The following is a 20351-nucleotide window of genomic DNA, read 5'->3' as shown; positions in this document are numbered from 1 at the left end:
TCATAGTCTGATTTGTTAGTTTTTTGGGGGAAAGATCTCAGCCCAGCGCCTCGGCATGCAGGGTGGATATGTGAAGGTGCATGTTTGGGCAGGTCCATGTCTCCTTCTCCCATCAGTGCTATTTCCCTTGCCTCGGTCCCCCGCAACTGCCATTTCCCTTGTGCCTACCAGAGGGCTGTAGCTTAAAATCATTGTGTTGTTACTGATTTTTTAAAAGCCTCTCTGGTGGCATTGGGTGGGTGGGAATGCCAGCTGCAGGGCAATGGAGAGAGGAAAGGGCTGGGGAAACTGTTGTGTGAGCCATCCGTTGATGCTGCAAATGCCCCTGAATTTATAGTGGTGGTGGAAGAGAAATCATTGCCATGTGGATGCAGCCTTAAAGAAGCATGACTGGTGTATCCTCCCATCCTAGTCCAACCAAAGTCAGAACCGTATCTACCACATGTGTACCTGCCTGGTTTGCTGTGTGCCTAGCAGAAGATCAGCAGGTGACGCTGTCCTCTATCACCGCCTCTCCTGCCAGAAATCACCCTGTTTCTGCAGATATTACACTGACCTTGGCTTCTCCTCTCCCTACAGTGAAAGGCATCTCCTGCCCCCTTCAGGCCCTAGCCCTCATAATCTGTTTGTGTGCCCCCCAAATTTTTTTCTCTGGCCTTTTTAAAAAAAACAGACTTTTCTTTAATGCTCTTCTTTTAAAGAACTAAACTCTATTCTTTGGCAGGAGGTGGACCGCATTATCACGCAGATGATGCGTGTGGCTGAATATCTGGAATGGGACGTCACTGAGCTTAAACCAGTAAGTACAAAGCTCCCATGCCCCAACTCTTGTTCAGCAGATACACAGCCGACTACCAGGAACTACAGGCTCTGGAACATGTGTACACCTCTGAGATTATCTGCTGGTGTTAATGGGGAACATACGAGGGAAGGTGGGCGGGCTGTTGTCTTCAGTCCCAATATTTCACCTGGCTTCAGGAAGGGGAGGCACCAAAGCTGCGTGCATTCATGGAGGAGGAATGATCATTAGGGAAGGAGCTGCAGAGAAATGATCTAAGGCAGGCAATGGGGCTGGAGTATGAAATCTGTCCGCTTAATGAGATTATCGTCAGAGGATAGCCTCTCCTTGCTCTAAATTTTCCAGCAGAGTAGCCATGTAAGTCCCGCTCCCCTCATCCTTCTGTATATTCTGTGCCGTCACATGAAGCCTAGTGTTCGTATTCCACTGTAGAAGGTGGGAGGATTCTAGACTGATACGAGTGGAAGCGTGGCATCTCTATATTCTGCAGATAATTGCAAAGAATTTGGTACATGTTTACAGGAAGAATGCCTTGCCCTCCAGGAGACTTCCAGTTTAAGCTGCAGGGGGGAAATATATATATAATATGTGCCGAACTGAACCGCCATTTGTACCTTCTTATGATTTGTTAAATTGTATTGCTTGATTTGGTTTTTAACTGTTGTTTTATACTGTTTTTAGAATGTTGTCATTCGCCCTCATTTTTTGGGAAAGGGCGGACTATAAATCGCCTAAAATAAATAAATAAAATAAAGAAGACAAAGCTTGCCCGTTAACCGGAGCTGAGCGCGGCAATCACTGATACTGCTCTCGCTTCCTCCATCTGCCTTCCACTCAGATTCTGCAGGAGATGATGCGAGAGATTGACTATGACGGCAGCGGCACGGTGTCTCTATCTGAGTGGCTGCGCGGTGGCGCCACCACTGTCCCCCTTCTGGTGCTGCTGGGACTGGAAGCTGTAAGTGCAAGAGGGGAAGGCGGGAGGAGAGATGGGCAGAGATCAGAAGTGTATGATCTTCCGTGATGTCTGACACAGGAGTCAGGAGTTTCTCCTTTCCCAAAGCACCCAATCAGTTATGCCAAAGGCTGCCATAGAATGGTTTAAAGCTGACACCCTGTTCGGAAAAAAAAAATGTCAGAAATGAATATATACAATCACGTTCTACCTTCTGTTCGTTCTTCTAGCATGCACAGTTGATTGTTTTGACTGGCAGTGGCTGTCTCGAATCTGCAGGCCAAAACAGACAAGATACTGGAAGATCTGTGACTAGATCATCATAGCAGTGTTAAAGATAAATGAGCCAGGTTATTTTGGATTGGGGGTGGGACATGAAGAAAGAAGAGCTTAACTATTCCCACTCTGTGTCTTGTAGATTGAAACCAACAAACCCCCAGACTATTACTGGTCCTGGAAAGGGGGGGGAAGAAAAGCAAACAGCTAACAACTAAACAAGCTGAGAGATTCATCCATGTAGAGTTGAAGGGGCAAACCTCTTCTCCCCTTTTGCAGTGACCCTGATCTGGATGCCAAGAGCTGCTCTCGGCTGCCATGGCAGAGATTGCCTGAAGCCGATTATGTGCTTGCCACCTTGGGTGGTTTAACTGGTGATGCCAGGGATTGAGTTGGAGACTTTGTGCATGGGAAGCATGTTCTTTACCGCTGAGCCATGGCCCCATTCCACTGAAAGCTGTAGCAAACAGCAACACACCCATTGCATTGACCCCAGTGCTGATGTGGCTTGCTGAGTAGGCATGTGCACAAACTCCTCTCCTCCCAGAAGCTCAACAAGGCGTTTGAATTTATGGGAAATGACAATCTGTGGACCCAAAGGTGTGCGCTCTTACATATACACTTGTAACGTCCTTTATCTCTTCTCATCCTTCAGAAATTTTGCAACTATTGTCCGAAATTCTGACCTGTTTAGAACTTCTTTTCTTGTCTTAATGAGCCCTGCTTTCTCAGTGAGCTGCACAAACTCAGCCCGCCGTTCTCATAACCACTGCCTTTCTCTGCTGCCTTCAGACCATGAAAGACGATGGGCAGCACTTATGGCGCCTGAAGCACTTTAACCGCCCAGTTTACTGCAATGTGTGTGAGACGCTGCTGTTGGGGTTGCGCAAGCAGGGGCTGCGCTGCACATGTGAGTGAGTCACTGTGTCTGTGGGTTACAGGTGGGAAGAGGTCAGACGCATTTATTCTTTTTTTTCTAGCAAAGGATTCTCTAGCATCTTTCCACCACTATGTCCTGGAAGGGACTTGGGAAGGTTCTGTTTGAAATGAAAGAATCTGAGGGCAGGGAAGGAAGAAGGGGCCACTCCGTGTGTGTGTGTAAAAAGAGAGGTTGTTGGAACATCTCAGGGCAGAATTAGACATTGTCAGAGGCTTGGGATTGCCCCGCCTCTCTTTCTCTTGGTAGCATCTAGCATAAGGTGACAGGTTGATGTTCATGTCACATGTTGTGTTATCCTAGATGCTACCAGAAAGAGCAGAGCAGGAGGCACAGCGTGACAGCAGCTCTGTAACTCTTGTAATGTTTTATTAACAAAGACCTACTACTTAAGATTCTGAGCAAATGTGGCTTTAAGGTAGCTTAATGTCAGCAATTGTCATGTTGGTTTCATCCACATGGCCCCCTTCTGACGTCACTTCAGTGACATAGGAGATGTTGCCATATGGTTTTTTCCCTTGACAATCTCAGGTCACAGGGGAAAAGCTGGTAACACAGCTACTTCCTGTGCATCGTGCTTCCAGGGATGCAGGGAAAGGGGCCATATCATGATGTTTTTCTCACATGATGTCAGGCTTCTGACATCACTGGAGTGCTTGGCACATTGCAGCAACTTGTCCTGAGAGTGTTGTAAAGGAACCATGACATGAATTGTAAGACATGTCATGTGTTTTTACTGTTGGCCCAAATCCAGAATTCTGTGAATAGTTAAATTTTGTAAGTTTTCTGTGGATTAACTGGAATTTTTTTCCAGTTTGCAATTTCAAGAACTGATAACATAAAAGCTTAGCTTCCTTTGTTTGGCCACTATTGTCACAATAGATGTAGCAGAGGGTAGGGTGGGGAATAAGTGTGTGAGTTTCCCTTATTGGGAAATTTAATGGGAGATTGACTAGACCAGAAAATTCTAGCAATTTCCAGAGATCAGAAATGATTGTGATTCCCCCCTTGAAAACCGCTCACACAGGTGCATTAATTCTGGACACAACTTGTAGTCCTACTTTGGACTCAGAATCTGTGTAAATGTTTTCTTCCCCTTGTAGAATGTTTCTCATAGAAGCCTGCCTGTTAAAAAGAAACCAGGAGTAAGGTTCCCAAGACTCTCCTGATTAGTTGTTTGCTACTTTTTAAGGGATTTGGAAGCCTCTCTGAAACTTGGCAAACAAGTGGTGCTGCCATGGAAAGGGGGGAGTGGAGAGTTCGTGTGGTGATTGGTTGCCTCTTGTCATTAATTATATCACAGGCAGTGCCCAACAATGATCTTGTCTATTCACATTCTATGCAGCAACTAATGAGTTATCTAAGAAAAGTACTTAATATTTTTCCTGGTACAAAGTATTATGATTTGCATACTCAGAGAAATGCATTACCTATTCAACAAGAAAGTGTGTAGGATTTACAGCAAAAAGGGCTCAGATATATATTTATTGCACAGAAACTCATCGTGAGACGTGCTCTTTAATATCTCATCTCCTCCTCCCAGAAGTTTTAGTTGGGTTAAAAGAAATACGCTGATCAAAGAAAAGGAGCTGCAGCAAGTGGGACCAGGGTGGGAAAGGGGTTTTTAGAGCCAGTCGAGAGGGGGCGGAATCTAGGAGGGAGAGCCATGGACTCCTGTGGACAAGGCTGTAGAGGAGTGCATTCAGTCCCTCAACAAATCCACCCTTCCTCCTTGTTCCTGTTTCTGCAGTCTGCAAGTTCACTGTTCATGAGCGCTGTGCCCGCAAGGCCCCGCCAAGCTGTATCAGCACTTATGCCAAAAGCCGTCGTGACACCAGTGTAAGTGGTATGGGCAGGGGGAAGGTGTTGCATCCAAAAACCAACATTTTGTCCTCTTGCCTGCTTTATCCAGTTTTTTTTCCTGCAGGCTTCACCTGTTTTTGTTTTTTCCATTCCACCTCCACTCTCCATCGATCCTGTTGTGACTTCTTTCAAAGACAGAGAAAAGCCTATCTTTTCCTCTGGTCTCCTCTGTGGACTGTCCCTCTTTCCTTTTAGGGGCTGTGTTTATCTGATTTTTTGAGCTTTTGTTATGGAAATGGTATTTTGGTGGTCATCACCCTCCATTTCTAGGCATTATTCCTTCTCTTCACACTTCTGCTAGTAGATTACCTCCAGATCTTTTTGGCCCTCTTTTAGTACTTACTAATCTCCTATTTCAAGAAGTATAATTGCAGTAAATAGAAGGTGACTGGCTAATTTCAGCACCTGTGTCATAAGTGGTGGAAAGTGCTATCAGATTGTACCCAATTTATGGTGACCCTGTAAGTTTTTAAGGCAAGAGATGTTCAGAGGTGGTTTGCCATTGCCTGCCTCTTCATAGCAACCCTGGACTTCTTTGGTGGTCTTCCATCCAAGTACTAACTAGAACTGACCCTGCTTAGCTTCCCAGATCTGGTGAGATTGTCCTGCAGGGTGCTGTATCTTTACTCCTGGACAATGAATTACATCAGTTCTCTTAATAGCTGGAAAATGGAGCCCAAGAACTGAAAGAGAGACAAAGGAGGACTGACTGTGGTAGCTGTGAACAAAGGAATCCTGGCTCCTGGCTCCTCTCCTTTCCTCCCTCCTTGTAGTCCCTTGGACCTTTCTGTGTTCTAGAAGTGTCAGGGGTAGAAACGTGGCGGTTCCACTGGTCCCTGCCTCTCAACTGTTATCACTTGTTGCTCTTTGCCTGTAGGCACAAGCCCACATCTGGGTCAGAGGTGGTTGTGATGGCAATAAATGTGACCGGTGTCAAAAGAAGATCAAGAGTTTTCAGAGCCTGACAGGCATAACCTGTGCCTGGTGCCATCAGACGGTGAGTTCTTATTTCACGGGGTTGCTCCACATACGGTAGAGCAGATTACGTGCATGGATTCTCTATACAGTTGACACAGCTTCCAATGCAGAAATGACTGTTTTGTAAATAACCCTTCACATCACCTCTAAAATACATTTGGGTGCAGACTTTCAGAGGAAGACTGGGGAGCTTGTCACTAAGATTTCATGCTCTTCTAGCAAGATAATGCATCACTGTGATAAGTGGAGATATGCATGGAACGAGGGCTTGCGTGTTGCAAGCATCCTTGAAAGATGTACCGCAACTCTGGGACTCCTGTCAGTGAGAGGAAGGTTGCCACTGTCAGGAATGGATGACAGGTTTTGCTGTCATTGCAACAACATTCTTTAGCTTATCACTTTACTTTTCCTTTAGGAATAAGATGGCAATCATTCTCCTCCATCTGTGGAAGTAAAAAGAGTGCAATGGGGGATATTGTTTGCAAAAATTGCATCTGCCTTCAGGGGCTCCCAGTCATTAAAAGCCCAACCTGTCCTATGTGTATAGCCAAATCTATCCTAGAATGTGATGGGACTTGGAAATAGAAGTGATGGGTAGTTTAGTGCTGTGTGCACATGACAGATAAAAGTTTCTCTGTGCCGATGGCTATTTCACATGCATGCAGGCAAGCATACCTCTCAGTGCACTGCAGCAGTAAAAAGAGTTCTGCTGGAGATTATTGGAAAAGGGATTAAAAATAAAACAGCTAACATCATAATGACCCTGTAGAGATCTGTGGTTCAGCCTCCTTTGAAATACTGTGAGCATCTCAAAAAGGACATGACTATGCTGGGAAAAGTACGGGAGAGGGCAACCAAGATGATGAGGAGGTTGGAGCACCTTCCCTATGAGGAGAGGCTGAAGAGTCTGGGATTTTTCAGTTTAGAAGAAGACAAGTAAGGAGAGGACATGATAGAGATATATTCAATTATGCATGAAGGTAGAGAGTGTACTGAGAGGACTTTTTCTCTGTCTCCCAAAATACTAAAACTCAAAAGCATCCAATGATGTTGATGTGCAGTACATTGAGGATGGATGAAGAAAATTCTTCTTTACTCAGCAAGTGATTTAAAATGTGGAATTCACTGCCAGAGGATGTAGTGATGGCTGCAGGCATAGACAGTTTTAAAAGGGGATTTAACAAATTCAAAGGGAATAGCTCTGTCAGTGACTACTAGACGTGGTGAATAAAGGGAGTCTCCAAATTCAGAGGCAGTAAACCTCTGAATATGAATGCCAGAAGGCAACATCAGGGGAAGGCCTCAGCTTCTTTGCCCTATTGTTGGCTTTCAGAGTAACTGGTTGGCCACTGTGTGAGACAGGATGCTAGACTAGTTGGACCTCTGGTCACATCCTACTCTTCTTGTCCTTTAGCAGTTCAGGTTCTGGATGAGTAGTCACATTAGCCTGTGATGTCAAAGACAAATACAGAGACAGCTCTGTCTGCTTTGGTGTAGCCTTTTGTAGACCACTGCATACTTTGTAGTTTACCACATAATATAATGTAAGTCTTTCCTCTTATGCTTCTTGCGGGGGAAGGGAAGGATAGTGAGGGGCAGTGCATAGTTACCTACAGGGATATACAGGGGCAGGAGTGGGACAGGAGTCGGGGGGAGAGCAGAAAGGACTGGCTTCTAGATATTCTATATCTGATGAATGTTGATATTCACCATTAGTTGTGGCAATCCTAGAACAGTTTCATGAACATCTTAAACACAAACATTTCTCTGCTGTTCAGATACAAATGAATGAACACAGGCCATCATGTTTAGGGCATTGTCAGCATTCACCAGTGTATTTCAGCTTTCAGGTATTTACAAAATGTGTCTGGGATTGTTAGGGTTCATAAAATGTTAGCTGTTAACTGCAGCATACATTTATCGGTGGGTGTATTGGGTTAGTGGGCAGGTGAGTAGGAAGTCTTTGTAACACAGAGACAATTAGCATTGAAAATAACTCTAGAAATATTAATTTTAAAAAGCTATGGAGGCAAGAGGCCTAATTAGGCAGCAAATAGCATTATAAAAAAATAGCTAATTTCAGAACAATATAACACTGTCCATGATCACCCTTGGTCTTAAGTGCAGGAATTGCAACAGTGTAAGAAACTGCCATTTCTTCTCCTTACTACGAAAATTTGAAACGTAGGCCATGTTTGTGTTATGTCCTGCTTTGATAGCAATTTTTGTCTTGACACAGAGAGCAGAAGTGTTAAACTGTGTTCCAGAACTGGTGTTTTGGGGGAAGGATTGTGCTTGAGGATTTGGGTAGAGTCTCTGTACTTACCCATGCTTGGCAGGGGTGTGTGTACATGGCATTGAACCCCTGAGAAATTCCTGCTCTGTTACTCTCTGTAGATCCATGATGAGTGCCTGCCCTTCATGTCTTCAACTTGTGATTGCGGGATCCTCAGGGATCATATTCTGCCACCTTCAGCAATCTACCCTGTTGTGCTGGTGAGAACAAGAGACTTACTCAGATATATGGACTACACTCAAGTCACCCATACACACATACAGACATATAGTCTCACTTGCACAGGGTAGACACAGACAGCGTTTACTGATCTGAAGACCTGGCACACAGGCTATACCTTTTTTTGTAGGCAGTGTTGTTGAGTTGTCTTTGCCCATAATGTGCGTGTTCAGTGTTTACATCCTGCTTTGGTCTCTACAGCCCAAATTACACATTATGTTTGTCATGAGATTGCTACAGGAACTTGTGAGTTCCCCATGGAAATTCCATTATGAAGTGCCTCAAGGGCCTGATTTTCGTCACAGCCATGGTAAAGTCATGCTGTGGTCCCAACCTGAACTCTGGGTCCCTGTGGTTAGTTCTAAATTGGGTTCCTAGAGGGAACTTGCAATTATTGCATGGCTGCAAGTCCCCATGATGCTAGTGTGGCAGATGAAATGTATACTTTGGCTCTTAATCACCTGATTTTCTATATTCTCTGAGCTCTTGGAGCTGTACCCTGGGAAAAGTGGAGCAGGCCTTCAAAAGTGCAGTTGATACTGTTGCAGTAGATGTGTTTTGATGCAGTTCAGTTTTTGGCAAGTACGCATGATGTGTATCCTATTTCTTCTTTGCCCCTGAGGCCCAAAACAGTTTTCAAACTGTGTTTGAATTTTTGAATTTTTGATTGGTTATCCACATATTATTAAACTGATGAAAAGAGGGCAATTCCATACTAGACCTTTAATCCTGGTTTGGCCCTGTCCCCAAACTGATTTCTACACTAGAATCATAGAATCATGCACTCACAGAGTTGGTTTCTATGATTCCATGATTAAAGCGCAGAATGTCAGTTTGAGGACAGGGCTGAATTAAAGGTCTAGTTCAGAATTCAGTCTCAGCAACGCCCTGCCATCAAGTCCATTTGTCGTTTTCCTTCAGAGCATAACTGACTCAGCTAGGGAGTATTTGTGGTCTGCTCTGCTCTGATGCTTGTCCCTGTCTGTTCCAGGAGAGGCAGAACAGTCAGAAGAACGGAGTCTGCGGGACCCCTGGAACTCCTTCAGAAGAGCCAGCTCAGCCCTTCACCACCCCTGAGGGACAGGCATTGAGAGTGAGCTGGGGATCATGACGAGGGGTGTTACCAAGTTTCCCCTGCCCCCATTAACTCTAGCTGACATGGACACTCTATGCTATCTGAGCATCCCCTGCTATGTAGCATAGAATAGTAATAACCAAATGGGGAGGGACGGTGGCTTAGGGGTAGAGCATCTGCTTGGTAAGCAGAAGGTCCCAGGTTCAATCCCTGGCATCTCCAAAAAGGGTCCAGGCAAGTAGGCATGAAAATCCTCAGCTTGAGGCCCTGGAGAGCCGCTGCCAGTCTGAGAAGACAATACTGACTTTGATGGACCAAGGGTCTGATTCAGTATAAGGCAGCTTCATATGTTCATATGTTCAAATTCGTTGTCCATGGGAGAAAAGTCAGGCAATAGATAAGCTTCCCCAAACCTTTGATTGTTTTCAACTGTGTGGCTACAAAGCACATTCAAACCAGTCTTGTAGATAAATCCAAGAGGGCAGCCGTGTTGGTCTGAAGCAGTTGAACAAAGCAGGAGTCAAGTGGCACCTTTAAGACCAATCAAGATTTATTGAGAACATAAGCAACTCAACTTCTGCTTTGTTAAGCCAGTCTTGTATAAATTGTGCCACACGTGCAAGTTGTTGATGCCAGAAACTGAATATACACTCTTGTCAACATGGGTTTCGTATTCAGTTTTAGCACCAGTTTGAGCCTTGCATGTGGAAACACCCGCCATCTGAGACCGATGGCCTGTAGCTTGCCTTGCTTACTCTGGTGGAGGCCAGATGTTCAGTCATATGTAAATGCTCCCCCCTCCAAGCCTAAAGCAATTGTTAGACGGTTGTGAGTTTTGCAGAGGAACAGGGAGTTGAGGGACTTCTTAACTATCGCCCCATTTGTTCACTTAAAATGTCACTCCTACATGCTGCTTTTACACCTACAGAGGAAAAGATATATAATCTATATGTCTGGGGGGGGGGAATGTTGAGGGGGAGAAATTTTTAAAGGGGGGAAACAGCCAGAGGGAAAGCGTTAATTGACTCTATACTTCCCCATCCATCCATTCAAATTCATAGCTTCCCAAGGCTGCTTTTGGATTGAAAAAAAAATGTTGCGTGGCCAAAGTAGTGCATGATTGTATGTGATGTTTAATTGGACCCTCTCATGATGACCCTTCACTTCCCACCCTCTTTTGTATCCTTCCCTCCCTCAAGCAGGCCTTTTCTGGGAATTCATAAAAGGCCCAAGGGCTCCCCCTTGTGATGCAGAAACGGCAAAAATCCTTAGCAGCTGCTATTTGGAACCTTCCTCATTCCACTTGCATCAATACCTTCAGTGTTTTTCTCCCAGGGGCCCCTGGGAATTATAGTTCTGTGTGGTGTGCTGCGAAACTATTGTGAGAGATTCCTAGGGCCTTGGAGAACTAAAATCCCCACGACTGGTCAGAGACTGAGTGATGGGGACAGAAATTATACTAGTTAAAACTGGTGGATGCAGAGTGTGCTCAAAAGAGAAGAACTACAGTTGGGCGACAGGGAATGATCCAAAGTTTGCCCTGCCCTGGTAAACCTATAAGCCTGTGTCTCAACTCCTGCTTGTCTTGCTGAATCCTTTCTGCAGTTTGCTCGTCACAGTCCTGGACAACCACATTTGGCTCTTGACCTAGCTGCTGTTCCAAACCTTTTCTTGTTCCCATCGCTCTTTCCACAGATCATCCCAGTGCCTGACACTCACCCCTTGCTTGTCTTTGTCAACCCCAAGAGTGGTGGGAAACAGGGAGAGAGGTGAGAGGGGAATGGCGTCTGATGCGATAAGGGGAGGGAGGCTAGGCAAACCCCTCTTTTCTGAGACCTGTGTCAAACCATTCACTTTGGCTTTCCTTTTGGATGTTTAGATGTAGGACTGTTTTGTGATTATTTCTTCTGAGGCACTTCCTCCCCAAAATGGCTGTCCTTGCCTTCAGAATTAAATTGATTACAAAAGTAATCTTAGCAGGGATCTTTTAAAGCCCTAGGCTGTATAGCTGTGTTTTCTTCTATATAATGTTTAAAGCAGGCTCTCGAATTACTTTCGTGTGGCATTTATTACTGTCTTCTGGAGTTGGTGATCAGTGATATTGCACAAAAAGTAGAATCTTAGCAACAGTCATTGGTAGGGAGGGGCAAGTACAGTATTCTCTGGTGTCATATTACTTCCCTGGCAGTGTTTCCAGAGACTCAGTGTCTTTTGCAGTACAAACAGAGACTGATTTTGCATTCACCCTACATCGCTCTGACGTTCCTCTTTTCAGCGTGGTGTCCTTCCAATTTCCCACTATCTGCCCCAAGGCTTCAGCTTGCATCACCATTTTTGCTAGGCAAAAAGAAACCGCTAAAAACCAGTTTCTCTTTGCCGTGCAAAAACGCCAAAGCAAGCTGAAGCCCCAAGGCAGATAGTGGGAAATCAGAAGGACTCTGCGCTGAAAAGAGGAACGTCAGAGCAGCGTAGAGTGAGTGCGAAATTGGTCACATTTACAAGGTGGTACTTTCTTACAATAAAGGCATCACAGTTAGAAAGCCCATATATCAAGGCGTTAATGTATAAAATCCAAACACGGACTTTCTCAGTTTCTTGCAACATGATTTTTTTTTTCTTAAAGCAGTGAGCAAATCTTCCCACACTTGATTTAAACCACAGCTGACAGGGATCTGATCTGATAAATTGTGCAGGGTGGACCAGGAGTATGTGGGGGGGGGGAGAGGGGGAAACCTCGTCTGTAGACTGCTTGGTAGCAATCCTTAATTTATGAGATTCAGTCATCCATAATCCTGTCCAGGAGTGAATAGATATGTGAATTTCTATGTGAATTTCATGGAGGCGGCTTCTGATTAGCTGCCTCTGTCCTGTGTTCCCCTGGCAGGGTGCTGCGGAAATTCCAGTATCTCCTTAACCCACGGCAGGTCTACAACTTAATGAAGGGGGGGCCTGGACCAGGGTGAGTAGCAAGGAACTGGGGGCATATTGGCCTGATTTCCCTGTTGGACATTTCCCTGTGTTTCCAAGCCTCTTTTGAAGGCCGGAGGAGAAAAGAAGTGCATAGATGGAAGATAGATGAGCACTTTGGCATATTTGTGGGAACCTGAGATCTTTAGCCAGGGCTGGGTAGGTTGCAATTTAGGAGCAAGGGGGTATCCACAGCACTAGTTGGTCAATTCTTTTTTCCCCCCAGGCTGAATTTTTTCCGGGATGTGCCAGATTTCCGTATCCTGGTTTGTGGTGGTGATGGCACAGTGGGATGGATCTTGGATGCCATCGGTAGGTGCTCAAGAGACACTAAATGCTGAAGTTTCCCTAGTCTATGTGGATAGAGCAGTCAGTTCAGAAACTCAAAAGCTCACTTAAAAGGGCCATCTCTCTGGCAGTTGGTATTGCCACTCAGTTCCCCGCGCTTGCAAAGCTTTTGAGTTCCAACACCATTTTCCTTTCCCCTTTCTCTCCAGATAAGGCAAATCTACCAACTCGGCCTCCAGTGGCGGTGCTGCCTCTAGGAACTGGCAACGATCTGGCCCGCTGCCTTCGCTGGGGAGGGGGTGAGTAAATCACAGTATTACAGTTTGATGTATTCCAATCTACCTGCATGTCTAATCTGCATAGATATGGGCCAGTTTATTCAGTGGAACCTTTTCCCTGCCTCAACAAAGACTTGTTAGCCATGTAACATTTCTCCTTCAGTCCTGAGAACTTAGGATCAGTTGGTCTGCATCAGGGATCCTCAGTGTTTTTGATCCTATGGGCACCTTTGGAATCCTGACATATTGTGGGCACAGCCACAAAATGACTGTTTCAAATCTCCACTCAGCCAAGAACTCTTAGCATAATCTGCCTAACAGAACTGTTGTGAAGGAAGAATGAGGTGGTCCCATGTTAATTGCCCTGAGCTTACTGGAGGAAGGGCAGGATCCAAAATCAAGAAAAATAAGGGGAGAAGCATGCATGAAGGAAAACTGCTAGAAATACTGAAGAGCATCTTGTCAGACTTTGGGTGTGTAACCAAAGGGCAATCAGTTGGGGCTAACTCTTATCCCCAAGTTCTAACAACCAGTGTTCCCTCTAAGCTGAGTTAGGTTGAGCTAGCTCACAGATTTTTACCCTCCAGCTCACACATTTTTGTCTTAGCTCAGGAAGGATGACCTCCAGCTCACACTTAATTTGTGCAGTAGCTCACAACTTTAATGCCAGTAGCTCACAAAGTAGAATTTTTGCTCACAAGACTTTGCGGCTTTGAAGGAACATTGCTAGTAGCAACTCAAATGTTCTAGTGTGTGAGAGCTGAACTAGTATGTGGAAAAGTGCACTCTACTTGAGTGCAAATAACAGATCCAATACAGCACAGCAAATAGGGATTTGTTTAGATGGTTATTAAATGCACTGATCATTCTTTATTAAAAAGGCTCAAAATACTACTTTAAAAAAATGCAAGTGCTGATTAGGGCACTGCTCACAATGCATTAAAAAAGATCAACATTAAGCACCACTGAATGGACTTTATTAAGATTCTGAGTAGGCCTGCTTAGGATTTCTCTCTTAGCCTGCAACCCTGAGCACACTTAGTAGGGAGAAAGTCCCTTTGAACTCAGAGGAACTTTGTGTTCAAGTAAATGATCTTAGGATCAGATAGTCAGAACTTGAGATGATCCTCTTGAATTCACTGAAGGAGTGTGAAGCCATTGCTTGAATGAATGAGATTCTGCAGGGTTTGCTTCAGCCAAATCACACCTGAAAAGCACATCTTGCTGATTAACCTGACAAGATACTCGAGTATGTTTTGGGGAGAACCAGAGGAGACTTTCCGGCATTTCTTCTTCCCTCTTGTTTTTTCTCAAGATGTGCAACCACTGGGCAAGTTTAAGGGGAACAGAGTATATGAAATGTACTTCATTGTCTTGACCCATACTTAGGTTAAGCTTGGCTGGCCAAGGAGGGGATGTGGAGCCCAGGTAACTCATGATAATTAATCCCTGTCCCCACCAGATTATAGTCAAGGTTCATAAATTAGTTTGCCCTCCCACCAACTTAGTCATAAAGCCTCATCCTCCTGCTCTTGTTCCTGTCTAATGCACCCATTTCTTCCCAGGATATGATGGCGAAAATCTGGTGAAGATACTGAAAGATATCGAGGCTAGTAACATCCTGCAGATGGACCGCTGGTCAGTGCAGGTGATGCCTGATAACCCTGAGGAGAAGGGTGATCCTGTCCCCTATGAGATCATCAACAACTATTTCTCTATTGGTGTCGTAAGTATAAGAAGGGGCAAGGGAAAATTCGAGGGAGGGAATGACTTCTTGTTTGAATTTTTGGAGAGCAGACATTTTCTTTTATGTCTGCGTACCTTGAGAAACAGGAGTAGTGGAACGCACACTCTTGCAGGCTCTTGGTGTGCTAGTGCCCCTGAAGTTGTTGGTAGCAGGAAGAGAAATCACCATACCTAAGTGTAGGGGGAGAGAGAGAGATGCCTGCAAGTTCTGGGAAGCCTGAAGCAAGGAAAGCACATGGTGGACAAATTGAGGGGAGAGCTGAGAGGGGAGTTGAAGAAGAAGATGACGAAGAAGAAGACGACGGTGACGACTGCAGATTTATATATCCCGCCCTTCTCTCTGAATCAGAGACTCAGAGCAGTTTACAATCTTCTATATTTTCTCACAGCAGCTGCCCTTTCAAGGACAACTTCTGTGATAGCTGTGGGTAACCCAAAGCCATCCCAGCAGCTGTAAGTGGAGGAGAGCAGAATCATAACTGTTTTTTCCAGATAAGAGTCCGCATGCTTAACCACTGCACCCAACTGGCTATAGAAGGAGAGGGACCATTAGGTTGTTTTAACAAAGGTATCTGCAGTAATGGCGGCTGAGAGGTGGGAAATAGATACGCACACCCTGCCACCTCCTTTGTTACTCTATGCTCAGTTTTCTCCCCTCCTTCAGAGGGCACCCCCTCCTCTCTAATTGTCCTCTCTCTCCAGGATGCCTCCATTGCCCATCGATTCCATGTCATGAGGGAGAAATATCCAGAGAAATTTAACAGCAGGTGAGACCGGCAGGTGGGAGGACCCCTCACTCTTCTGCTGGCTTCCAGCTAGAATCCTCTTGGCGCTCGCTTTGCTGGCTTAGAGTCACAAAACCTCATCTGTAGCTAGCCTTTTCTGCTTCATCAGGAAGCTCTTGGGCACACTATAACTTTTTGGTAGTCCCTTGGGGGAGGGCTGTGGGCTGTGTAGGGTGGCAGGTGGGGTTCCCTACCAGCAGCAGGATCCTGCCATGTGTTCCTCTCTCCCTGCCCTGAACAGGATGAAGAACAAACTCTGGTATTTTGAGTTTGCCACGTCTGAGACCATCTTTGCCACATGCAAAAAGCTTAAGGAGTGTCTGTCTGTTGAGGTGAGCTTCTCTCTTGTGGCCTTTGAGTGGAGCAGCCATGGGTGGGAGCGTCCTTTGGTGATCAGCTTGCCTCCTTGTTCAGTGCAGTGACTTCTGCTTAATTTGTACCCTTGGAGCCTCTTGTGAATGCCTGAAGTCAAACCAGCCCATGTAAAAGAGAGTGAGCATGTCCCTTATTGTGGAGTAACCAGAAAGCAACCTGGAGTCTCCTACCCCACATGTTTGGGATCAGAGCTTCCACAGTATGGTTGCCAGACAGTGGCTGAGTTCCAGTGTCTTTTGTTTTAAAAAATAAACATACTCCCCACCTCCATCCCTTCTACAACAGCACCATCGTATTCCCTACAACTTCAAGAGCCCCGTGGCGCAGAGTGGTAAGCTGCAGTACTGCAGTCCAAGCTCTGCTTATGACCTGAGTTCAATCCCGATGGAAGCTGGGTTCAGGTAACTGGCTCAAGGTTGACTCAGCCTTCCATCCTTCAAAGGTTGGTAAAATGAGTACCCAGCTTGCTGGGGGTAAAGTGTAAATGACTGGGGAAGGCAATGGCAAACCACCCTGTATTCCCTACATCTTCCATTTTTTATGCCCCCACCTGGGGAGAATCTGGTCTTCCATCTCAGTGTTGTTTTAAATGAGGAACTACAGTGGGAAAGTTCAATACCAGGTCACTCAGTTTATTTTTCCGCTTGCCTCCCCAGTGCTGTGGGCAGCCCCTTGACCTCAGCGGAGCACTTTCTGGAGTGGCTATTCTCAACATTCCCAGCATGCATGGCGGCTCCAATCTCTGGGGCGAGACAAAAAGACCCTTGGGGGAGGCAGCAGCCCGAAGCACAGCAGGGGGGGCAGCACAACCCCAGGTGATCACTGATGCTGAAACCCTGAAGAACTGTGTGCAAGGTGAGTTGAGGATGGAGACAGGTTGGACGGGCTGCTTGGGTCATGAAACGTGAGGGTAGCTTGGGAGAGTAGCAGGGCAGGGAGCAAAGCTTTGCAGGTGACAGGCTGGACTGGATGAGCCAGGCTTGTTGACATTCTCGAAAGTCCCACCAGAGAGGATCGGGGAGAGGAAACTCACGGAGCTTGGGATACTTCCCAGTGTCCTCTGCTCCTCCCGCAGATCTGAGTGACCTGCGCATGGAGGTGGTTGGCTTGGAAGGTGTGATCGAGATGGGACAGATCTACACGGGGCTGAAAAGCGCAGGCAAGCGGCTGGCCAAATGCTCTGAAATCACACTGCGGTGAGTAGCCCGTATATTCAGGGCAGCTTCTCCTCCTCTTCTCGCAGTTGTTGCCTGGAACATCAAGCAGTCTAAGGTGAAGAATGAGGGTGACAAATCTCTGGACTTGCCAAACCACCTTCCCAAAGGGGGCCAGATAAATGATCGCAAAGGGGTGTTGTGTTAGTCTGTGACAGTAACATAAAATACAAGCCCAGTAGCACCTTGAAGACTAATAACATTTATTATCTGAAAAAGTGTTCATGCATACAAAAGCATATACCCCGAACTACACTTAGTTGGTCTTAAAGATGCCACTGGACTCAAACTTTGTTCTAACATTTATTTCAGTGCAGTGTGACCTTTTGTGAGTTGCAGCTCAGATATGTTGAGGGAAGTTTTCACCAAATGCATGCCTCCTGGCTGGGAGAGCAACATCTGTGACTTAACTTGAACCAGGAATAAGTCTCACAACATTGGCGTCGTCCAGCAGCTCTGCTCTGTTGGTGGTGGAAAGTGCTGTCAAGTCACAGCTGACTTATGGCAACCTTGTAGAGTTTTCAAGGTGGTTCAACGTTCAGAGGTGGTTTGCCTGCCTCTGTGTCCTGACCCTGGTATTCCTTGGAGGTCTCCCACTCAATTACTAGCCAGGGCCAACCTTGCTTAGGTTCCAAGGTCTGACAAGATCAGGCTAGCCTGAGCTATCCAAGTCAAGGTGACTCTGCTCTGGGACATGTGGAAGTTTCTTCACATATATGGCATGAACTTTCAACACCACCCACTTGGGTTCCATTCAACATAATGTGGATGATGTCAGTAAGCCACACCTATCAACCCCAGCCATTTGGGAATAATAATATTGGCCGGCCTCATGGGGCTGTTGTAAGGATTATTGCAACCCTGTTTGAGCATGCTTTGTAAATACTAAGTATGATTAGGATAGGTTGCCATAGCAGGAAGCCAGAGATCAGTACGATGGCATCAGAATGGATTGATCTCTAATCTGCACAACTCATTCCTCAGATGGTGAGATATATACTTGCTTGAAACCTGTGCCTTTGTGATTATGTGCCAACCTCCCTCCACCGAGTTTCTGTCCTTTGCAGGACCTTCAAGCACCTCCCCATGCAGATTGATGGAGAGCCATGGATGCAAGCACCATGCACGGTAAGCATCTGACAGGAATGGGACCACCGCTGGCATTTGCAGCATAAAAATCTTGCAACTGCAGGCTTCTCGTCCCCAGCCTGAGGCTGCCTTATCCAGAGTTTGCCTCCCCCTCACTTAATGGCTGTCCAGTTAGAATGCTGCCAGAGCTGCAACGAGTTGCCTGCTGGGATGGGAGGTGGTTAGGGAAAGGGCTTCCGATTTCAAAGCTGTGTTTTTGCTTGACAGAAAAAGAAATGAAGTCAGGTAATGATCTCTGTGCCCAGTGGCAATTGCATGCTGTTCTTCATAGTCAAAAAGAGAGGAGGAAAAAATTTAAGGCATGCCTTCTTTTGCACATTTTCAGATCAAGATAACCCACAAGAACCAAGCTCCCATGCTCATCGCACCACCTCCACGATCCTCCAGCTTCTTTGGCCTCAAGAAGGGACCACAGGAGCCCTGAAGGTGCTTCGGTGCCTGTCGGGGAACAGCAGCTTCTGTGGCGATGCAGCCCCCGGGCCCGGGCTTCAGATGTCCCGCGTCCTGCACTGCTGAGGGGAGAACTCTCCTCAGTCATCGCCACACGAAACTGAGCAAACCAGATGGCGCTTCTTGCTGTCTCGTCCATGGCAAGGAGACGGGCAGCAGCCTCAGCCACACAGACCAGCCTCACCAATTCCCTGGCCTGGGGAGGGGGGTTTCCAAGGCTCTCTGCCCCTTAGGCTTCGCAGTGCCCTCGTGTCTAGTGTTGCCCCTCAGGCTGCCTGACTGTGCCATCACCCTCCTCCCTTGCAGATGCCAAATCCTCTGTCACGGCCTGTCCCGTGGTTCCCTGAATTCCCAGCTCTTGCCCTTGTAATTCCGCCCCTTGTAGATTCCACCCCCTGCACTTGAGGTAACTACTGAGAGACTGTGGTGGCACCAGCTGTTCTCTCCCACTCCCCCTTTTATTTATTGCATCTCCATTCCAAGTCCTCCACTTGCAGTTAAGTTATCAGAAGTGCCTCAGCATAGTAATAAAGGGTAGGGTTTTTTTCTCCTTCTGTTGTATCTGATTTCTTTAAATGTGGGGGCACACAAGAAACCTGGGCTGTGGGGTTCTGAGACTTTAAGGCCTTCACGTTGAACATTGTGTTAGTAAAACTGCATGTGCAAGTTCATCGAGTATGTGCACGTACCTAGAAATAAGTGTTCACTAGACCAGTGATGCCTATCATGGTGGCTGCCAATGAATCGTGTAGTGCCTTTTTGTCGCGTCTCCAAATCATATCTTCCTGAAAGCAAAGATCCAATCCCCTTTTTCCTGCACCTCATTGAAGTTTCAAAACAGGGTTCTGCTGTGTTTGCAGGGAGCATCCATTCAGAAACACTCATCTCCATTGTAGGAGGCTACTTGGCTTGCAACTAGCCAGCATCTTGTGTTTGGCTGCCCTGAGGAGCTGGGGCCACTTTGAGGTGGTGCCCACTTTCCCTTCTCAACATTCCAAATGATCAGCTTGATTGTGAATCCTTACATTTGACGGGGGTATGTGTGTGTAATAGCTAAGAATTTAGACAAATGGAATTTTAAATAAAGCCTTCCTGCTTCTTCTCACACATTTACACTTGCACATTGGGATGTTTGCTGGGTCAGAGTTCAGAATTGTGCAACAGTCTCTACTCCATGCATGGAATGCTCAAGCATTTCACTGCGGTCAAGCAAAGGAGTCAAACTGCAGATCAGCTCACAGCTACTGCTTTTCCTGGAGCCATGTGTCATTGTAGAGGAGAGGTTGGATTTATTCCCTCCCCTTCACTTGGAGTCTCAGAGCGGCTTACATTTTCCCTCCCCCGCCCACAACAGACACCCTGTGAGGTAGGTGGGTCTGAGAGAGCTCTCTGAGGACTGCTCTTGAGCAAAACAGCTCTGAAAGTTATGACTGTCCCAAGGTCACTCCAGCAGTTCCACATAGAGGAGCAGGGAATCAAACTCGGTTATCCCAGATAAGAGTCCACACACTTAACCATTACACCAAACTGGCTCTCCATGGGAACACCGCTCTTGTTTTGAGGGATATGCCTCATTTCTTCCTCCTGCAAAGCAGCAGTGTAAGGTGGTGGAGCAGAAACGACATTAAGTTAATTTCAGGTGCTATTTTTTTTTATGCACACTGATCAAATGGTATCAGTTTTGGTCACTTGGGTTTGCTT

General features: G+C 46.2%; 1 protein-coding gene across 4 annotated transcripts in view; it reads left to right on the top strand.

The window, feature by feature from the left end:
• The window catches only part of DGKA (diacylglycerol kinase alpha), a 56796-nt gene extending 37590 nt beyond the window's left edge, over positions 1-19206 (top strand). For 3 of the 4 annotated variants that reach the window (XM_060253345.1, XM_060253346.1, XM_060253347.1), the window contains 18 exons: positions 725-799; positions 1638-1757; positions 2823-2940; positions 4718-4806; positions 5708-5827; positions 8206-8304; positions 9315-9416; positions 11094-11167; positions 12283-12357; positions 12592-12677; positions 12863-12952; positions 14497-14657; positions 15380-15444; positions 15704-15794; positions 16494-16692; positions 16913-17033; positions 18119-18179; positions 18526-19206. In XM_060253345.1, coding sequence (XP_060109328.1) covers positions 725-799; positions 1638-1757; positions 2823-2940; positions 4718-4806; positions 5708-5827; positions 8206-8304; positions 9315-9416; positions 11094-11167; positions 12283-12357; positions 12592-12677; positions 12863-12952; positions 14497-14657; positions 15380-15444; positions 15704-15794; positions 16494-16692; positions 16913-17033; positions 18119-18179; positions 18526-18624 — 1845 coding nt within the window. In that variant the 3' untranslated portion in view covers positions 18625-19206. Of the gene's footprint in view, positions 1-724; positions 800-1637; positions 1758-2822; positions 2972-4717; positions 4807-5707; positions 5828-8205; positions 8305-9314; positions 9417-11093; positions 11168-12282; positions 12358-12591; positions 12678-12862; positions 12953-14496; positions 14658-15379; positions 15445-15703; positions 15795-16493; positions 16693-16912; positions 17034-18118; positions 18180-18525 lie in introns of those variants that run through there. The other variant, XM_060253349.1, reaches the window with a different exon arrangement.
• The last annotated feature ends 1145 nt before the right edge of the window (positions 19207-20351 follow it).

The sequence above is a fragment of the Heteronotia binoei genome, chromosome 13, assembly GCF_032191835.1.
Source record: "Heteronotia binoei isolate CCM8104 ecotype False Entrance Well chromosome 13, APGP_CSIRO_Hbin_v1, whole genome shotgun sequence".
Lineage (NCBI taxonomy): Eukaryota > Metazoa > Chordata > Lepidosauria > Squamata > Gekkonidae > Heteronotia > Heteronotia binoei.
The sequence above is the reverse complement of the archived record's forward strand: the minus strand, read 5'-3'. Positions and strand labels throughout refer to the sequence as shown.